Genomic DNA, 21,170 nt, shown 5'->3' on the forward strand with positions numbered 1-21,170 from the left:
TCATTAGATTTCTGGTTCCATCCTTCTTTTGACCTGAGAACCTACTATCTCTACAGTCTCCTCAAAACTATTGCAGGAAAAAAAAGACTGCAAAGCTTGAAAAAAACAGCATTTGTGCACAGCACAAGCTTTTTTTCTCCTGCTTTACTTTCTCTTTAAGCCCTAGTGCAGGGTTGTCTTGTCCTTCCAGTCATCTTGGAGCCTGTGCAGGTAAGTGTGCCTTAGCAGATTTTTCTAGCTTCATCAACAGAGGGAGTTGACAGTTGTTTCCTTTGTGGCATTAAATTTAAGGTTCATAAAGAGATTTATAAAATCGTTAAAGTTGGAAAAGACCTTTGGATCAAGCTGTGATGGCTTAGGAACTTGTCCTGCCCCCTCCCCTCTTGAAATTTACCAGACTAGCTCAGATGGCTTGGAAGTAAGATGAAGCTGTATTTACAGCAAAGCAAAATTTACAAGCATATATTTGTACGATATTTACAAGTATTTACAAATTAGAAATAATACAGAAATCAAACCCCCCTCCTGAACAAATAAAACTGCCCCTCTGCTTTCCCAGACAGACAAACAAAACAACCAGCAAAGCTTACCTTGTTTTCTCTTAGCCAAGATTACTGGAAAGATATTAGAGTGGAGTTAAAAGGAAGCAAATAGATCCAGCAACACAGAGCAGAGTGAGAAGAGATTATTTACATTTTGACTTTTTGTCCCTCTCAGCAAACCAATGAATGATACAGACTTCATCATTGTTTTCTTTTCACAACCAATGATCTAATTTCTCTCACTAAAATATTCCAATTAGCCTCAAACCAGAACACAAGGCTGCATGAAGAAGAGCACACTGGCCCATGCGCTTTCAAAGAGAGGTGTTCTGTGTTTATGTAATGTTTCCAATAGCAGTTTGGTTGTTTGTTTTGGGTTTCATTGGGTTTTGTTGTTGTTTTGTTTTGTTTTGTCTCAGAAGTAGCTTCCCCCTTTATTTTAATAAAACATTCTAATGCTTAATTCCAAAGCATGCTAATTCCTCCACAGTTAAGGTTGCAGATGGTTCTGTTTAAAGCTTCATTTTGCCTCCTCATTAATGTCTTCAGTAGGGTTTCATGCTTGAGACTAAAAAGAAGGTCTGAAGCATAAAACAATGATCCAGATTTGTTTCTGTGCTTGCAGTTGGGTTGAGAGGGACGTGTCTACAACACATTTGTGTGGCTTCAAGTATTTCACTTTGATCCTCTACAAATGTATTATTGGAATATGAAGGGACAAGAAGACATGAGGAAAAAAGGACAGGGTGGGAGGGGAAGTCAGAGTCGTAATCGCATGAAAAAGAGAGGACTGCCATCAGAGTCTGATGGAAATGGTTCTTGCCGTTCTCAGTAAGGTGCTTTGAATTTGCCCCTCTTGAGCACACCCAGCTGTCAACAGGCAAGCCTGCAAGTGCAGTCTCACACTATCTGTGGTAGGAGACAAAAACTATCAGGCAAGTGCCACATTAGGGGTATGTTTCATCCTACAAGTGCCTACTCTAAATTAAATAGGAGCAAAGCATTTTTATTTCTACCTACTTCAGCTCAGGTATTACTATTGCCTTACCATTTTTCTCCATGAGAGCCCTCAGAAAGAACTGGAGGATAGGTTTCATGAGATACAGACCTGGAGAATCATCCCAATTGCAATTCGGTGAACAAAGACAGCATATGCATAGAGATGCTTCACATAGGTAGCTTCACTACCAGGCTTTGATGCTGTCTGTATCTTTCAGGGACAAGTGCAATATAAGCATGTGTAACTGCTGCCTATAAGACTGCAATAGCAGTCAAGAAATTGGGCAGTTCTTCCTAGAGCTTGGAGTAGCAATATTGAGAGTGGATGTGCTGACTGCTTGAGTTGAAAAGGTTTCCCAAATAGTTTGCATTCTCATATTTTTTGTACAGTGAAAGCTTAAATCCAGTGAGAATATTTATTCTTAATTCCATTTTGCTGCTTGTCACTGCCTTATGCAGTAGTCAGCTGACTTAGTGCAATGAGAAAAGTTGCAACTTTTCAAGTCTGCATTTCTGAAAAGTGATGCAGATTAATAATGCAATAAAAAATCCAACATATTGAGGCATTAAAATTTTTCTGTTTGTTAGTCATCTGTTTAATTGTGAAATATCTTCAGTCTTAGCACATAGAATGCAAGTATAGAAACATTCCCTGGGCATACAAGTATGGCACTTGGGAAGCCAAAGCTCTGCTGTCGGTGTAACCAGCAAAGACAAGAAGAACAGCTTCTACCACCACAGTAGAGTGGAATAATCTAAAAGGAAGTTACAGGACCTCTTTTGAAAACAGCAGGTGACCCATTGTCAATAGGCAGAGACCAGTCTGAGGTAGTCAATGTTTTCCTTGCCTTAATCCTCACCAAAAGAGGCTGACATCCCCTTGTGTCTCAAGGAGAGGAGAAACTGTTAGCACTGGAAATGCACAGAGTCACAAGTCTTTTCTTGATGAATCCCAACCTATGCAAGCCTCAGAAAACAGCCAGAATTAGAACGAGATACTGGACAGAACTTAAAATAAAAATTTTTAAAACTCATCACAGTTGCACCTGTTTTGGTAGGATTTTAAAATAGCTATTAAAATATGAGTGTATTCACCTCAAGAATTAAGGAAGGTCTATTATGTTCAGACTTTGGAACAAATCTGTGAAAATATGGGTTAATTACAAAACTGGATCATTTTGCTATCATTTTATTATTTACTTTTATTATTTATTTCGAATTTATTAAGCATAATAAACCACAACAACAACAAAACAACACAAAAGTGAAGATTTTTTTTTTCTTACTTAATTTTGTAATTCAAGGGATTTGATTTTTTTGGACAAAATTTAGCTCTTGAAGGTTTTCCGTGAAGACAGAAGAGCTGCCGTGTTTTATACAGAACTTTATCTTACACGACAGTGGAACTAATCTACAGGCATTTCAGCAGAGCGTTCCGAACTCCCTCTCCAGGGGAGAAGGTGCTACAGAAGTATTTGTGCGAGCAGCTAGGGAGGGAGTGCCTAATGGGTCCGCAGGAGGAGACAGCACCAACCTCGGTAGTGTTAGACCTTCACCTGTGTGGTACCCAAGCACTGCGACTGCCTGGTCCTATCTCTGCAGAACCACCGCGTGTTTTGGCAGTGACCTCGATAAGATGCCTATGGCTTTGCCATGGTAACACAGTAAGCGTCGTGACATGACTAGGAAGGAAACTGCCTGTTAGGACTGTGCCCCCTGTTTCTTGCCCAGCGTGGGACTCTGCACTGAGACACTGTGAGTAGTCCTGGACATGTTTGTCCAGGACAGATAAATCTGGTTAATAGCATGCCTTTAAAAAACCCCAACCAAACAAAAAAAGTAGGGATGCCATTACTTCTCCAAACATTTGCGGGACTGAAGCGAGAATAATAAGTGAGTGTAATACTGTATATCAATCATACAGTACTGTGCATATACCTAGCTCCGTGTACATATAGTGTATATACACGCGACGTAATAGTAACTATGTATTCCCAAACTCTCCAAGCCCAGCATTTAAGCACCGAACAGCACAGACTCATGCGACACCCCGCGCCCGCTCTGTCCCTGGCTTATGGGGAGCAGCCCGCTCTTAGGCGCCGGTAGAGCGTGCCTAGGCGCGGCGGCAGGTCCTTGCCTCGGCCTGCATCGCTCGGGCCCGAGCCGTGCAGGACGAGAGCCAGCACTCCAGCGCGGCGCGGCGGTGCGGGGAGGCAGACCCTGCGCGGCTGGGACCCGCCCTAGTTCCGCCCCACCGGGCTGCAGCTCCCGCCCCCGCCGCGCCCCCTGCCTGAAGCCGCCGCGCCGATGCCACGTGGGAGGCGGCGGAGCCGCCGTCGGCGCCGGGCCGGAACCGCGGCCCCCCTGACGCTGGGGACGGCCCTCGCCGGACGCCGGGAAGAGGGGAGGTCGCGGAGCCCCCGGGACCGCGCCGGAATCGCTGAGACCCGATGGGTGCTCGGCGCGGTGGCGCCCGGCTCGCGGCTCGGCCTCCCGGGCCTAGAGGCGCTGGCGGCGGCGGCCGGGCCTAGGGGAGGCTCCCCGCCCTGGGCGGCGCCCTCGCTGCTCCAGGTGCCGCCGGCGGCCCAGCCGGCCCCGCGACGGGAAGGCAGCGACCTGCCCGCCGGCGCGCCGGCCGCCTTGGCCGTGCTGCGCCTCCAGCCCGGCGCCGACGGCTCGGCGCGGGCGGCGGCGGCGGCAGCGGCCGCGGCAGCGGGGGCCGCGCCGCGCCTGCGGACTGTCTACGTAAACCCGCGCTGGCTGGAGCGGCAGGCCGCGCTGGGGGCAGCGGCGGCGGCGGCAGCAGCGGCCAGCCCCTGCGCTGAGGCAGCGGCGGCGGCGGCGGCGGCGAGCGGCGCGGCCGGGGGCCCGGCAGCGGCGGCCGCGGCGGCGGGGCAGGGAGAGGCGGCGCCGGCAGCGGAAGCGGCAGCAACCCCCTACGTGGGGCTGCGGCGGCCGCTGGGCTACCAGCTGGCCAAGGCCACAAAGGAGCGGATCTGGCGGGGGGAGTTCATTGACCTCTTTTCCTTGCTCCACACAGAGCTGGCCCCCGAGCACGGCCCGCGCCCGGGGGACACGCTGGACCAGTGGGTCTCGGCCTTCCTGGTGTATGCCAGCGTGCTGTGCGAGAAGCACCCGGCGCGCTGCGGAGCCATGTTCAAGTACCTGGACACCATACGCAAGCTGCATGCCACCTATGGAGGTACCTCGTGGATGAACTACGACGAGGACTTCCGGCGGCGGGCGGCCAAAGACCCCACTCTGCCCTGGGGCGACGTCGACCTCGACCTCTGGATGAAGTGGATGGCGCCGCTCAAGTCGCTTGTCAGCAGGCAGCCGCGTGCTGAGGGCGAGGCGCAGCCCTCGCCGACCCCGCAACCGCCGCCACCACCCCAGAGCCCCAAGCAGGAGGAGAAGAGCCAGGTGTGACGAGCAGCAGCGCATTTTCCCACTCCTCTAGCTGGGCACGGTGCCCTCTTGGTGGGAAAGAGGAGATGGGGCACTTGGGGTGACCATGAGTTGGTCAGCAGCTCCTGCGGCATGGTGTTGACCCTCTGCTTGTGCTAACCATAGGGCCATAGCATCAGCTGGCAAGACGTGGGGCCACAGCAGCATCCAGCAGGCCACCACTGGAAGTGCTGGCATTACTGGAGGGAGAAGCACACGCAGCAGATAATTGTTTGTACTAGTTTTTGCTTGGGCCATTTGGAAATTATGAACCTCAATTTTTTCCCCTCCTCTGATATATAATTATGCTTTTCTTAAGACATCAGAAGAAAGGTACTTTTGCTTTTCTTTTGTCTTAAAATAAAAACAAACCCAAACTTTCTCAGGAGTAGTTACCTGTGTGTAAGACAAAGAGTACAGACTGCTGTTAGTACAGGAGCATGTGGTAGTTGCAGTCTGTGTGGGAAGCCAGAAAAAAACATGTCGATAGTTTGGACTGGATGATCTTGGAGGTCTCTTCCAACCTGGTTGATTCTATGATAAAGATAAAATTCAGTATGAATAGCCCCAGCTTGAAAATGCTCCGTGATACAGAGGCTTAATCTGGTTTGGGACTTTGTAGTTACAATCCACAAGTTCTTGCCTATTTTGTGTGGGAAAAAATGGTGGATTTGCTTAGGGGAGGTAACTGGGGAGGATTTTGTATGTGTTTTGCTTTCGGTATAGTCATCAAGTGTCACTGAATTGGTTTAACCTCTGGTGTAAATAAGCAGATCCTACCCTTTCTGCTGCCAGAGCTGTTACAGCAAGCTCTACAGGTACTAAGTGTTGCCTGCATACGGTCGTGCTACTGCACTTATACTGGTGGTTGTAGTCTGTCAGATCCTCAGCACAGAGTGCTGGAACTTCATATTTCATGGCCAGCTGAATGATAGTGGAGAGGTTGTCTTATATTGCTTGTATTTATTTCAAAGGTTTTTTTTTTAGGACTTTCCATTCCTGAAAGGTTTTTGCTAGCTCATGAGATGCTGTGCTTCTTGGGGATTTCTGGTGCAGAGAAATAGTTAAATTATTTTACTCTTGTTACCCTGAACTGGAAAAAGGAGGGCCCTTTTTCAGGGTATCTGGAAGTGCTTGTTGTGTCACACCAAGTCCAGACTCTGTTGCCTGTCAAAAATGACTTGGCCAACTTAGGACAAAGAAAGGGAGCAAAAAGCAAGCAGTGATACAGATAAATAGATCCCAGTACAGTCCTTTTGACCTTGGTGCCTTCTGTGGTTGATGGGCTAGATATAATCACCTCTTTCTAATGCCTCTGTTGAGAACAACAGTACAGTTCTTGCTTTTGCTACAGATCTTATGTGGGTACCATATGGGCAATGGCTTATAGCTTTCATTTCATCCAGTTTGTCACGGTAACCAGACTTGAAACTTCCCCCACGGCAGCCGATACCTCAGTGCAGAGCTTTGCCGCTGTTGCCTGCTAAGGCACCAGAAGTCTTGGTCTCCTTTTGTTTTGTAGAAATGTGAGTTAATTTTTAGCAGTGACATAGATGATTTCCCCCCCTCTCCCATAAATATGAAGAAGAAAAAATGTAAAAGACCAAGGTTTGGTGTTGTAAAAACAGCCATGTCTTAGCAGCAGTGAAAAGCAAGAGTTGTGTAATTGCAGAATGTATCGTGCCTCTTACTTTTTATTTGGTAGCACATAATCTCCTGTACCTGTTTAAAGGAGAAAGCTCAAGTAATGGTTTGAGCAACTGTTAAATGTAGATGAGAACTAGGATAAAGCATGAGTTTATCATCGGCAAGACAACCGCAAAAAAGTGTTGCTCTTTAGGAGGTGACCTGTGGGGTTTCCCCTTGCCTCTCCGGCTCCTTGCAAGCTATAGTTACGCTCTGTAAAACTTCTTCAGAGAAATAAGACATCACTTCACATTTGGGAAAAAGAATTGAAATTGAATTCTCTCCAATTGAGATGAGAGAGAATAATGTTTTATGGGCTTATGTCTTTGGCCAGAACCTAAGTTTTGCCACACTGATGCTGTCAAGAGGAAGAGGAGGTGTTTTACAAAGACCTTTTCTTCCAGACTGTGTGTCTGAATTGATTTTGTTTTCGTCATTGCAAGGAATAGCATTAGGCAGCCTGACTGGATTTCATTTCTCCTCTCAGTTGAAGGCTCCTTAAATTTCAGTTTGATGTAGTATTTCTGTCTCTATTTCCAGAGTTCCACAGGAGGTTAACCAGTGAAAACAAAGTCAAGAGAAATGTTGTGTTTGAGACTAGCTCTCCTGTCTAAGGCACAGATGAAGTGCTGTAACTTACTTTACACAGAAAGAACAAAGTGAGAAACTCCAGTTATAGTTTGAGTGTGATAATTGGCACATATAGAGGATAACAGAGATTCATTCCTGAGAATTCCTGTCTGTATGTATAACTTCAGACAATTCTCTGGTGTTTTTTTTTCCAGGCTCCATGAAAACAGAAGGCCATTTGGGATGGCAGTCAGACTTAAGTGGGTGAGTTTATTTATAAAACTGACTAACTTTGAATCTTAAATATTTGCAGATTTGTTAAATACAGAATTTTTTATTGGTGCCAACAGCCTGACTCCGTTGGTGTTTAAGTGGAGCTCTGGTATTCTAGTGCATTCTTTTACCTCTGCTTCTGTTGCGTTGCAAGCTGAGCTAGAGAAGACGTAGGAAATTGATTTTACCCAATCAGCAATTGTAACAATGGACTACAAACCTGCAGAGCAAGCCAGTTTGCTGGAAAACAGGAATTCCTGCAGCGCAGCACTTGTCACAGACTATCCAAAGAGGGCAAAGATTCAGGAAGGTGAATAAATTGAACATTGGTGAATGAGGTCAGGACCAGTCTCCTGGAGGAGAACCCTGCCCTAAAATACTACTTTGAAATTATAAACCAATTCCATGCGCAGATTAACCCTTGTCATTTGAGCAAACTTGCGTGCAATCCTGGATCTTTGCAGATCACAACTGGACACTTGGAAAACCTATGTACTCTATTTGTTTAAAAGAAAAAAAACAACATAAATTGTCTTGTTACAACTGTTACTTTTACCATTTCATTGAGAATATCTTCAACAAATGTATATTTGACTTGAAAAAGTATCATACACTTGGTATAATAACTCAGGTTGTCAGCAGAATTATTCTGTGAGGCTCAGTATCACCTCTCCATTCTTCTATTAAAAAAAATGCATTAACCATTGCTGTCCTTGGCAGAAGTCAGTTACAGCCCAATTAAACATTACAATTTTTTGGGAACAAATATAATAATAGACCTAAATTATTATTCTGGCTTTATCCTCTTAGAATACTTAAGATCCTGAGCATCAGACTGGACCTTTATAGTCTGGTGTTAATAAAAATCATTCACTGGTTCACAGTTTAATCATTCTACATCTTGGCATTTTGTTTTCTTTTCCCTTACATACTAGGAAGTATGATCAAGGTAATATTATGATCCAGTAACACGCATGATGGTAAGGGTATGCCTTTAGTTGTTTCAGGAAAAGGCTGTCACTATCTGCTCTCTTAACCTTTCTTGATAGTTTCAATAATATGAATAACATGAAGTGTTTGTAAATTGTTATTACACTGTTTGTGAATTCACCTAAATAAATTTTTATATATAAATCCTCTTCTTGTTCTCCTTTGTTCTTCTACTGCTGCTTCCCTTTTTGTAACTGTTTCTTCCCATCACCTGATGTCTTAGAAAAAAAAGTTGGTTTTAGTTCTCAAAGAACAACTGAACTTGGACTTGCTGACAGAAAGCAAATCAGCCTTTGAAATTTGCTTTCAGTAATTTTCTTAAAGGCTTGATGATGTTGTAACTGTGTTAGTTGTGTCTCATTTATCTTTGCTGGTTCTTGACACAGAGGTATCAGACCTTGATCTGTCTGAAAATGAAATTGCTGCTATACCAAAATAACAGTATTTTAGCAGTTTCCAAGCTGAGACTCGAATCCAGTGAATGCTGAGATACCTGCTTTCAGCACAGCACTTTTGGAATTACAGGTTATAAAAATGCCCTTGATTCCTTGGAGAATGGGCTTATGATCAGTGGTCAGATTACTAGTGGTGTTTTTCCTTGTCCTGGTTTTGTAAGGAATGACAGCTTGGTTACATGCTGATCTGTGCTGCATTTCTTCACCATCGTTACTACATATGAACCACTGCAGGTGTCTCCTCCTCAGGAAGTGCTCTAATGGTGGCAGGCTTTGGGGGGAGGTGTGGCAAGTGGGGTTGTGGAGTAATGAAGGATGTGTAGATATTGGCCTCTCTCAGCCCCACTGATGAATTGTGTAAGTGTGGGTCTTAACCTACTGACTCAAAGCAGCAAAGGAGCAAGTTTTGTTTTACTTTGTCCTATTTGTGAGCAGCATACCCAGCTGGAGTCTGAAACACTTCCTAATGTTTTTTGCAGACCTTCTGCCAAGACTTTGTTGGGTTGGTTTGTTACTGTCTCCACACTTCATACAGTCTGGTGCCCTTCCTCACACTTTGTCATCTCCCAGTCTTCTGGTTGCTACTGGTGCTGGATTCAACCACCCTGTCTTCTGTGTCTGCTGCAGAAAATTGTCAGGACTCTGACTTGCTCCAGTATTACTGCCTGCTTTAAAATTGTTATATGCTCTCATAAGTAAATTTGCCTTTCAAATTAGTTGTGGTGTTTTTATGACATATAGGTGACTTATTCCTTTTTTTTTTTTCCCTTCATAAACTTGGCCTTCATCACTGTCTTTGAGCCACCCAATAATTTCACCGTGATACCTGTATATCCTTGCTTTGGGGTTTATTGTTGCACCTGTGTGTTCCCTCTTATTGCTGTGCCATAAGCTTCTGCATGAGATTTTCTATCAGCTTTTCATTTAAGTGTTGGACTTCAGTGGGTTTGTTCAGATTCCAACATTTAATTACAGCATGCATTTGTCTATGTCATTGATATTGGGTGAATCTTACCCTGATGTTGCCTTGTCATTGCTGAGTCAGTGTGCTGGCTGTAGTCATTGGACACTGGAATGGGCTGCCCGGGGAGGTGGTGGAGTCACCGTCCCTGGGGCAGTTCAAGGCAAGGTTGGACATGGCACTTGGTGCCATGGTCTAGCCTTGAGCTCTGTGGTAAAGGGTTGGACTTGATGATCTGTGAGGTCTCTTCCAACCCTGATGATACTGTGATACTGTGAAAGGGTGGTTCAGAATCAGTGTATCTTCATCTCTCATGTATAAGTATTTCTTTCAGTGATGATAAGCTAAACTTGCTGTCATTTCCATGGTGTACAGCACAGAGATGTTGAAGATGCCTGCTGTCTGAAAGCAGACATTGAGGACAACACTTTTATGTGATGGGTGAAGGTAAAGCACATTGTCATTGAGAGGCTTAGTGTTGAAATATGAACTGTGATTCTGTTACTCTTCCAGTAGTTTGAGTTCTGCAGCTCAAATTAGTGAACCCCAGGAGCTGTGAGGTTTTATACTGTTTCTGTAAGTCTTACTAGCATGGAGGGATGACATGGTTGGACTCTTGAGTAGTCTTTTCCAACTGGATCAATTCTATGATGTCAGTGTTACTGCAGTTCCTTGTGCTTATTTCAAAAAACCTTCAGCATTTGTGCAAAGCTGCAGTAAAGATTTTCACTAAGTTGGGAAGATGAGCAAAACGTGTGGGAATTGACTTGTTTGTGAGGACCAGTGTCTTATGGAACAGTAGTTTGCTCTCTAGAAATTCTGACTAGAAATAAGTAGTACATACTTTCGGGGAGTGATTTCAGGTTAGTTTTTATTTTGGGGGATTTGTAGCAGGACAAAATTCTTTTTGTCTTTACAGATGTACTTTTTCATGTCCTGGATCGATATGCATTGTTCTTACAAAGAACAAAACCAGTGCAGTGTGGCTCTGACAGAACAAAATGTGTTGCAACTTAGCAGCGTGACTAAGTACTTCAGTTTTTTGAGCAGGCTGACATGACTGGGGAGTTCAGAGTTGAGCTTCAGCAAAAGAAGAGTCAAATGAATGGGATTTCTAACTTCCACCTGTGGACAGCAGTTAGGTTTGAGATATTTGGAACAGCTGGAAAATGAAGCTGTATTACTACTCTTCTGGCCTCATTAGTATAATAAGGTGTCTTAAGAAGTAAGATGACAGCAGAAGCATAACATTGTGCATGTGATGTAGCCTGTCTCATCTGCAGTTGAGCAAAATTACTTCTGAGCTGTGTTGAAATCAGTCAGTTACTCAATGCAACTTCCAGTTTTAGCTTTAACTGTTGCTTTCCCACCTTTCATCATTTCACCAACAACTTTTTCTCTAAAAAAACCTGGTGAACACAGCAAGTGAGGGCCAGCTGTGGGATCATGCAGCTTTGACCAGACTCTCCATGTACTGAGTCCTTCACCCCTATCAGGTAGTTCTGCTGAGTTGGTATGGTCTGGCATGAAGAAATTGACTATGCATCTGAGTATGGCTTGATGGAGCATGTGTGGGAGACTTCTCAGATGCTCACAAGGCTTGTGTGCTTTTTTGAGAAGCCAGTGGCATTGGCAATGTCCTTCTGTCCACTCCTCTGATAAAATCAAACCCCAAATCCTGGGACTGTTACAACCTTTCAGGGGAGAGATGTGAGTCAGTACTAACACTGTAGATGTTTGTGGAAATGTTGCCTAGTGAAGTTATCCAGCTTTTTTTTTTTTTAGGTTATATGTGGAACAGGGACTGCAGCAATTGATAATATTTTGGAATGCTTCTGGCAGTTATAAAGAGATTATGTTCCTGAGAACTCTGCTAGAGAAATTACAGACCTCCTCTTGTTTTGATACTCTGATTCTGCTTTTATGCTGCTGTGAAGTTTAGCCTACATTAGCCCAATACAGCACATACATCACATGCATTTTTATCTATTATACATTTTCTGGGTCCAGAACACTCTTTTGTTTGTTTAGGTTTTAAATCTTGTTTGCTTATTTGAGCTGTATTTTGTTTTCCCAGAACAGTTGATATTTTTGCCATTTGGCACTTTACTGGGCAATCAGCTAAACAGCAGCTGAGATTTAAAAAGCAAGAAACATGTTTACATAATCTTACATGTTTGTAAACTTGAACTATTTCAACTACTTCTACCTTTTTTGGTGCTTGTTGCTCTTTCTTTAATTCTGAGGCCACTTCCTTTCCAATGTCTCAGTGCAGAGTTGCTGCATTAGTATTTCCAGGGCATCAGGGGAAAGTTCACATCCAATACAAAATCTCTTCTCTCTGCAATTTTTAATTGCAAACATTTGTGACCATAAAATCCTTTCCACAAAACTCAGTCACTCTTTAGTTGAATTGTTTTTTTGTTGTTGTTTTTCTATGAAAAGTTTAAAACTCAAATCATGGTCAGGTTTGTTTGGTTTTCCTAGAATCAACCAGATTGGAAGAGACCTCCAAGATCATCCAGGCCAACCTAGCACCCAGCCCTAGCCAGTCAACCAGACCATGGCACTAAGTGCCTCATCCAGGCTTTTCTTCAACACCTCCAGGGACGGTGACTCCACCACCTCCCTGGGCAGCCCATTCCAATGCCAATCACTCTCTCTGGCAACAACTTCCTCCTAACATCCAGCCTATACTTCCCCTGGCACAACTTGAGACTGTGTCCCCTTGTTCTGTTGCTGGTTGTTTGGGAGAAGAGACCAACCCCCACCTGCCTACAACCTCCTTTCAGGTAGTTGTAGACAGCAATGAGGTCACCCCTGAGCCTCCTCTTCTCCAGGCTAAACACCACCAGCTCCCTCAGCCTCTCCTCATAGGGTTTATGTTCCATTCCTCTCACCAGCCTCATTGCCCTACTCTGGACATGTTCCAGCACCTCAACATCTCTCTTGAATTGACAAGCCCTGATTGTAGGCAGGTGGGTGTTGGTCTCTTCTGCCAGACAACCAGCAACAGAACAAGGGAACAGAGTCTCCAGTTGTGCAGGGGGAAGTCTAGGCTGGATGTTAGGAGGAAGTTCTTCACAGAGAGAGTGATTGGCATTGGAATGGGCTGCCCAGGAGGTGGTGGAGTCACTGTCCCTGGAGGTGTTGAAGAAAATCCTCGCTGGGGCACTTAGTGCCATGGTCTAGTTGACTGGCTAGGGCTGGGTGCTAGGTTGGCCTGGATGATCTTGGAGGTCTCTTCCAACCTGGTTGATTCTATCCTGGAATACAACTGAGATTTTTTTTCCAAAGTGTTATTAAATCATAAAATTTAAATAATTCCTCTTTTATTTTTTAAATTATTTTAAACTGAGAGAATAACCAAACTGATGTGAACCAATTTCTAGGACTATATTTGCAGCACTGTCTTCAGTTTCTATTCTGGTGGTCTGGCTCAGAGCCAAACTTTTTTTGTTAACTGGGAAGTTTTCTGGCACAGCATCAAAATAGCTCTGTTTTATTATTTCTAACATTCTGCAAAATTTCTGTTCAGAGTCATCTTTTCTAAATGAACCAAGTCCTGTGCAGTTAGTTCAGTTACAAAACCACAGCTGAAAGAGGCAATTAAAAAAGCCTGATTGCTGCTTCAAACTCAAAATTCAATCTGTGTTTAAGACAAATAAGCTCTCATTTCAAGATTGTTTGATGCAGCCATTTCCCGAGTCAACGTTAATCACATTTTTTGGTTGTGTGTGGAAAGTTAGGATCAAGCATTTAGGGGTTTAGAGATGATGGGCTCTTGTGCACATGGTTCCAGATGGTTAAATTTTTCTTTCAGGCACTGTCTTGGCACTTCCCAGGACATAAATTGTACCAACCATCCTAAGATTGCAATATGCTGCTTCTTCAGAGGCATTTGGTGTAGCTAGGCTGTATTGTACCTCCATAATACTGCAATGAGTTTCTCTCATCCAAACTTTGAAGCAGAATAATACTAAGCCTTCCTAATACCAGTATAAAAACACCTGAAAAATGCTAGAGGTGCAGAAAAGAACTCAAGGAGAGAAAGCTGAGCCCAAGACGTGTCTGGCTATGGCACTGGAATGACAGACTCCTTGCAGCTTCACTATCACTATGGGGAACAGGAAGCGCTCAGTGAAGAGACAGCTGGCATTAAGTATGGCCAAGCTGTGGCAGAATCCTGGTGACATCAAGTCCTTACACTGTTCTAAACTGCTCAGTATAAACTGTGTTCCTGGTGATACAGAAACAAGAAGGAGGTGAACTGCTATTCAGCTGTTGCTTTTGGACAGGCAAATGTCTACCTCTGTAGCGCAAGCTACTGAACCAGGACTTGATTCACAGTCTATGTCCAAACTCCCAATGATTAGACTTCTTTGTGACAACATTTCATGCTGTCAGCTACAGTAGAGGAAGCCAAAGCATTGTGCCTGGCTGCATTTCCTCCTCTTTACCCCAAAATTTAAAGCTAACTTTATATAAATACATAGAGAGCACATACAGAAATAGAAAGTTTCTTTTTCAAGTCTTAAGTTAAGGTGTATGGTCTAAGCATAAATAAATAGATAAATAAATGGGTAAATGTGGCTTCCATTCAAAGCCACATTTGCAATTAGGAAATGTCTCTTGGCTGCCTTTCCCAGCTCTAAAGCAATGATTGAATCTTCTGTCAAGAAGCTGTCTACTTTGTGGGCTGCACTGCTAGTAGCTGTGGATGTGCTGCAAAAGCAGCCCCTGCCTGAAATTTAGGAGGGCAACTGCTCTCTCACCAGTGTGTCACAGTCTTGTTACATAAACTCAAGGCACCTCTTGTTGGACCAGCCTGGGTAAGGGGAGTGAGGACAGATGGCAAACATTTGGCAAAATACAGTGTCTTTTGATTGCTGTCTTGGTGCACACAGTTCTTGTATCTCAGGAAAATCTACCACCAGAAAAATGTTTGTCTTAAAACAAGATGCATCTTCACATGCACAGGGTTGGTATCCACTAAGCATCAATATAAACTCTTCTTTTTTGGGCAATAAAAGTTCTCATTATCCTTCTGAGGCTGTCACAATCTTTTCATTTATTGTTTTTAGATCTCCCAGTGGACCAACAGAGCAAACAGCGAATGAGTACTCTGATACTTACCAACTTTTAGTAGATGGTATGTTTTCATAACACAGAAATTATTACACAGAGTGTCCCTCTGGCTGGAGAAATGAGTTCTAGCACACTGTAGAGCTTTAAGGGGAAGGTGTTGTTCTGAGAACAACCATGTGTCCTGGGAAAAAGATAGGGAGAGATAAATAAATAAACACGTGGAATGGAAAGGGTGAGTTAGTATCTTCCCAAAGTGGAAAGCGGAACTGAAGTTGCTTCTTCACAAACATGTGCAGTAGTTTGACATTTTAAGAGAAAGAACCCACTGCCTATTTTTCTCTGTTAACTACCTGCATGCTCACATCCAGCTAACATTTGTATTTATGGTGTAAGCAGGAACACTGTAACAAGTCCTGGCCAACCAAACTACTATTCAAATGGTTAATTTAATGCATTGCTAATTCCAGTCTTTTTTCTCCCATTACATTTTGATTTAGATTTACATTTTGCTTTCAACCTGAAAACTTAGAAACATGCATGCTTTTCTGTTTGATTTTAGCCATATAGACCCATCCTGCAGTTCACCACTGGTGATAAGGTTTTCAGTACCATAAAATCTAGGCTGAGGAGTTCTGAGTTAGAGCATTAGGGATGGATCCATCGTCCTTTGCATTGTTCACAGGTCAGCTGAGGCTTTCACCAGCAGAGGAGGATGTATGGCTAATGTAAGTCAGCAAATCTGACCCTATATGACACTTGTCTGGCCTCCCACCAGCATCAAGAAAGGTGACAGCTTGTGCATTGCTGAAATATGCCTGTTGTTGGCACAAGGATTCCTACTGCAAAGCAGTGTAATTCAGCATAATCCTCAGGATCAGCTGCCAGCAGTCCATGGGTATGAAGGCACTTTGTCACTCTCTTTGAGATGTGCTGAATTAATCCCTAGCCAAGCAATGCAAACAAGGCACATTTCCAAGTCATGTCAGTGAGTAATGATGCAGCGCTGGTCAGTAACTGTGTGTCAGTAACTGACCTCCAATGAGATGTGTTTTAGAGAGGGCTGAACTTTCACAGCTTGCAAAGGACCTGTAGCTGCTTTTTCAGCTCCTTATGCAAATCAGAAGATTGAAAGCCAAAGCACTCTCAGTCTGTTTGAGCTGACTTCTTGTTCTCCTGAAAAAAATACTTTTTCCTAATTAAACAAAACATTTGTAGAGAAAGTTAGAGGAGGTTAATAGACTTAGCCCCATTTCCCAATAGTAAAGAAGAGACATAAACTGAGACAGCACCTTTCAAGCATGACATTTCCTCCTTGACAATACAGGCCTACAATGCCAGACTTCATTACTAAATCTGAACTATTATTATTATTCCAAAGCTTTTCAGAGCTTTCTATTCTTTATACATGGACCCTGCACTGCTTGTTTGTTGTTTTTTAACTCCTCTGTTGTCTGTCCTTGCATTAATTTTAAAGAATTATTTTTTCTCTGAATTCAGTCAAAAACACCTTTGTGAACTTCTTTTTCTCTTGCCTTATGGCTAGGCCCTTCACAATGTACTCACTTTGCTGTGACTCTCTGCATGCTATATGCCAGAGCTTCCCTACAGCCCATCTCCCTGCAGCAGTATCATGCTTCTCTGCTTCTCTCCACACATTCAAGACTCTGCATGTCCTCCCACCTGCTCTTTGCTCACCACATCTTCAAGCATCATGAACTGCTTTCCATTCTCTGTTGGTCCTTACAAGCACCCCCACTGATGTCCTTCCCCATTTGCCTGACCTGACCTCCTGCCACCATGCCTGCCACCTATCTCTACCATGCTCCGGAGCCTCCCTCCAAACTCAGCCCTCAAACTAGGACAATATGTCCTGCTTCTGCTGCTGTTTTGTTTCCCTTCTCACACACTGACATTCCCAACTCAGCAACATTGGACCTGGTTAGAAACAGGGCATTGTTTTAGTGACAAGTAAATAAATAAATGGATCTTTAAGGCTCTCCATGGCTTTAATCAGAAAACAAACAAACCAAAACCCCAAACAAAAATACCAACCAGGTGGAAAAGGTGGAAGTAGTCCTAATAGAAAACTCAAAGGTAAGATGATACAACATGAGAGCAAGGAGAACAGATGAAGCAAAATATTCAGTGTTGCAGACAAAATATTGTTAATCAGCACTGCCATCATTCAATAAAATCCTTTATCAGTGTGTCCCATATGCCCATAATGCTACCTAAACTGGCTTATTTTTTCTGCTTCCACTTTTGCACTTTGCAGCTCACAGGTCTATAGCTCTCTTGCCTCTGTGCTCAAGAAATGAAACTAGAAACTCCACTGAACCCCTTACTTTGTTCAATCTTTGTAACTTCTCCTGGGCAAACTGGACTTTCTCTTCCTCTGGGAGCTGTTGCTCTCCAGTCTGCTCCCAAACATTACTGGTCCCAACAAAAATGCAAGGGAGGATTAGGTTGGGTATTAGAGAAAAAAATCTTTAGTAAAAGAGTGGTCAGGCATTGAAATAGGTTGCCCAGAAACAGAAGTTGCTGTCAGTGAAGATGTTCAAGAAACATGTGGACATGGCACTTTGGGACATGGTTTAATAGACATGGTGGTCTTAGGTTGACAGTTGGATTAGATGATCTTAGAGGTCTTTTCCAACCAAAACAATTTGATGAATCCATAATTCTATACACAGTGTAATAAAACTACTGCCTAAAACTGGTTTCAGTGAGTACTGAACTCAGGGGAGTTCTGTGCTGCTGTAGCACAGCCTTTGCAGAGAGAAAACACACCTTAGAATTAACTTGACTGACATAACTAGTCCTTCTGCTATTATAATTGCTACTGTGTGTCCTCCTACATAAGATTCACAGTATGTATGGCCTCATTAGAAGAGCTTATACAGGACAGGAAAAACAACCAAAACAACATTTCATCCTCTTTCCAATCTCACTTACAATCTAACAATATGGAGCACTAGGGCTGCAATGATCCCCAGCTAAGCAGAAAATGCGAGTCCACATGAAATGCTGCAAACATCCATACTGTTTATTGCCAGTGCTAACTATTCCCACAGCAGCCTACAGCCTTTTTCTGCAGCTTCAGCATGTCTCACGCTGTGAGTCTATACCCAGAACCATGTGTGTAAGCAGGTGAATGATTATTTGGAATGATGAGGTAATACAATGTGAAACTTGTGGCCTCCATGACCATCTTGATCAGGCTGACCCCACGTTGCCTGGCAGGCACACACCTTTTATTGAAAGACAATGTAGAGAAACATATATCAGGAATCAAGCTACAAGTCCAAAAAGACTCATATATTTGTGAGTAGATTCTATCTTTTCCTTCAGTCACAAGCCTTATCATAAGTTTGCTACCAGGAAAAGGAACCATCAACTGACTGTACTAACAGCTTTATACTTAAGCCAGAAGAAAACCAAAACCGGAGCAAAGCACTCCCATATTTTGAAGTCTTTGAAATCCCAAACTACAACTAATTTCCGTAGCAGGTACTACACTTAGATGCCTTAGCTATCTGCATTAAGATGAGGCCATCTTCAAGCCAGAGGTGAGCTCATGACAGATAGCACATCAGATGAGATCACACGTTCCTGCCCTGTTCTTTCTAGAGCTAATATACACAAACAGACAATAGCTACTTGGAAGATTTCTTTAACAAACAAATCCCAGATATGTAAGTTTAAGAGTTAAGATGTGGCACTATGTCATATAAAATGTGTTTTCTTAAAAGCTAAAGTACAGCTCCTTATTTGTGGCAAAGTCACTTTAATAACACTGTATTGAATTAGATTAATTCAAAGTTGTTCTCTTTAGAAATGAAGCACTCCTTTAAACCACATTAAATTCCTTAGTCTGTTTCAACCTGGGAGGAGCAAAGCAAAGGAGATACTGACTTGATCTAAAGCCTCTCACCTCAGAGGGAGTTTTTCTGGTTTTTGGATTAGGTTCTTCTGTAGAAAGTGGCATAAGTCATGGTAATGGATACAGAAGCTGTGCTACTGGAACACCTTGCAACACGAATGTGATGGTATCAGATGTGAAAGTTGCAATATGCTGAATCAGAGTGCAAAACATATTATGTATGTTGGTTTTATGCCAGCCACAGGAGAACAATACTTCAGCCAAAAGAAGGTGTTAAAATACTGTGTATTATGTCACGTACACACTTGAGACTGTGCAAGTCTCTAAGACATGACATACCTCCTGCCTACATGTTTTTGAACCAATATGAACCAGCAGTGAGTTTGTCTAGCACTTTACAACCCACGGCTGATAGATATGGTATGAAACATCCCAAATCATCTTGTCAAACCACAGCATAAGCACATAATAAACCAAATCATTTAATACAAAGTTTCAGTCTTACAAGCACAGTCATGTAGCTGAAGTCTCCTCTGAAAATACACATATGGTCAGGGGAATTCCTGCTGTGCTCAGAATTAAGTAATTAGCTGGGAAGTTGAACAAAACCCTACGAGGAGAGGCTGAGGGAGCTGGGGGTGTTTAGCCTGGAGAAGAGGAGGCTCAGGGGGGACCTCGTTGCTGTCTACAACTACCTGAAGGGAGGTTGTAGCCAGGTGGGGGTTGTCTCTTCTCCCAGGCAACCAGCAACAGAACAAGAGGACACAGTCTCAAGTTGTGCCAGGGGAAGTCTAGGCTGGATGTTAGGAGGAAGTTGTTGCCAGAGAGAGTGATTGGCATTGGAATGGGCTGCCCAGGGAGGTGGTGGAGTCACCATGCCTGGAGGTGTTCAAGAGGACACTGGATGAGGCACTTAGTGCCATGGTGTAGTTGACTGGCTAGGGCTGGGTGCTAGGTTGGGCTGGATGATCTTGGAGGTCTCTTCCAACCTGGTTGATTCTATGATTCTATGAAAAGGGGCATTAATCCATGATTTCCACACTTCAGTTTGGCCACAAATCTGGAGATGTTTAGCTAATACTCCAGAAATCATTCCAGGCTGGAAGGGTATCTTTCCACCCTCAGCTGGAAGTACTAAAGAAGATGAAGTTTTCTGCATGGTGAGGTCCAAACAGTGGTGATAACATGTTGCAGCAGAACTAAGAACATCTCTGCAGCAGAGTTTCCCAAGAGGTTCATGTACCAAGAGGTCCAGAGGTTCTCATCAGTACCCCAGGTGCACTTCTCACCTGCAAATATGAGAAGGGCCCATCCCAGAAGAGTGAGTTCCTGTCATTAAAATATGAAGCACTGTTCATTCCCTTACTTGTCTCTTTAATAGAAGCCAAATATCAGGAAGAATGTTTGCATACGCCCCCACAAAAGTCAAGGATGCCTTTGCAAATCATTTGTGCTAAAGATCATCTAGTTGAAAAATGCTGCCCTATTTATAACAACATCATCTGCAAAGAGACAGTTTGAGTTCCTGGAAATATTATGGCATGCTTAAATGACACCTGAAGCAACACAGTACCATGTTGGGTCGAGGCTGAATGTTTTTGAAATGGTATTTTTGGGTGTGTTCAGCCCTGTTAATTAAAAGGACTAATCAGTGTGTTACAGAAATTTTATTGCCTTCCAAAACTCAGATCACTACTAAAAGAAGTATTTGGCAGTAATTTAAACACAGCAGGTTTCTCAAAAAAAATAATCAGATAGTTAATTTTGCTTAAACAGAAAAGGCATCTTGAATAAAATAGGAGATTTATTTTCATAATAGTGTGGGAAATATAATCTGTCTCCAGAGAGGATGTAAGATGTTGGTAGTAAATAAAATGTAAGCCAATAATCAGTTTAGTGCTTGGAATCGTCTGTATGAACCCAGCTTAGGGGAGAACATCACTTAACTCCTGGACCCCAAGCTACAGCAAGGCAATGCCAAGCTGAAGACATTTTCATACACATTACTACTTCCATGTTAACAGTACACAGAGCTTTCCTGCAATGAAGAAAACTAACTACCACAGAAAAAATACAATAGTGCAGAAATCCTGGGAAGCTCTGGTGAGAGCTGTAGCATCCTTGTTTCACTGGGATAGAATCAACTTTCTGTTCAGGAAAGCTGCATTTTTTAGAAGACTGCAGCACCCAAATCAGTGAGAACAAAGTTGCTAAGACACTTTGGTTTTGTCATTGCTTGCCATGGTATATGGGCTTCCATTAATAATCAAAGTCGA

General features: G+C 43.3%; 1 protein-coding gene and 1 long non-coding RNA gene across 3 annotated transcripts in view; one reads left to right on the forward strand and one right to left on the reverse strand.

Moving 5' to 3' along the window:
* The first annotated feature begins 3,848 nt into the window (after positions 1-3,848).
* LOC135175602 (uncharacterized) lies at positions 3,849-8,651 on the forward strand. Its single transcript, XM_064143933.1, has 3 exons — positions 3,849-4,964; positions 7,460-7,508; positions 7,595-8,651. Exons 1-2 carry the CDS (start codon positions 3,849-3,851, stop codon positions 7,466-7,468), a joined length of 1,125 nt encoding a protein of 374 aa, XP_064000003.1. The 3' UTR covers positions 7,469-7,508; positions 7,595-8,651.
* Positions 8,652-10,777: 2,126 nt separating this feature from the next.
* Positions 10,778-21,170, reverse strand: part of LOC135175232 (uncharacterized) — a 28,083-nt gene continuing 17,690 nt past the window's right edge. The window contains exons 2-4 of one of the 2 annotated variants that reach the window (XR_010302300.1): positions 15,060-15,192; positions 12,133-12,264; positions 10,778-11,048 (exon numbers count right to left, since the gene is read on the reverse strand). This is a non-coding gene — a long non-coding RNA (uncharacterized LOC135175232). Of the gene's footprint in view, positions 11,049-11,185; positions 12,265-15,059; positions 15,193-21,170 lie in introns of those variants that run through there. The other variant, XR_010302299.1, reaches the window with a different exon arrangement.

The sequence above is a fragment of the Pogoniulus pusillus genome, chromosome 5 (genome assembly GCF_015220805.1).
Source record: "Pogoniulus pusillus isolate bPogPus1 chromosome 5, bPogPus1.pri, whole genome shotgun sequence".
In the NCBI taxonomy this organism is placed as follows: domain Eukaryota; kingdom Metazoa; phylum Chordata; class Aves; order Piciformes; family Lybiidae; genus Pogoniulus; species Pogoniulus pusillus.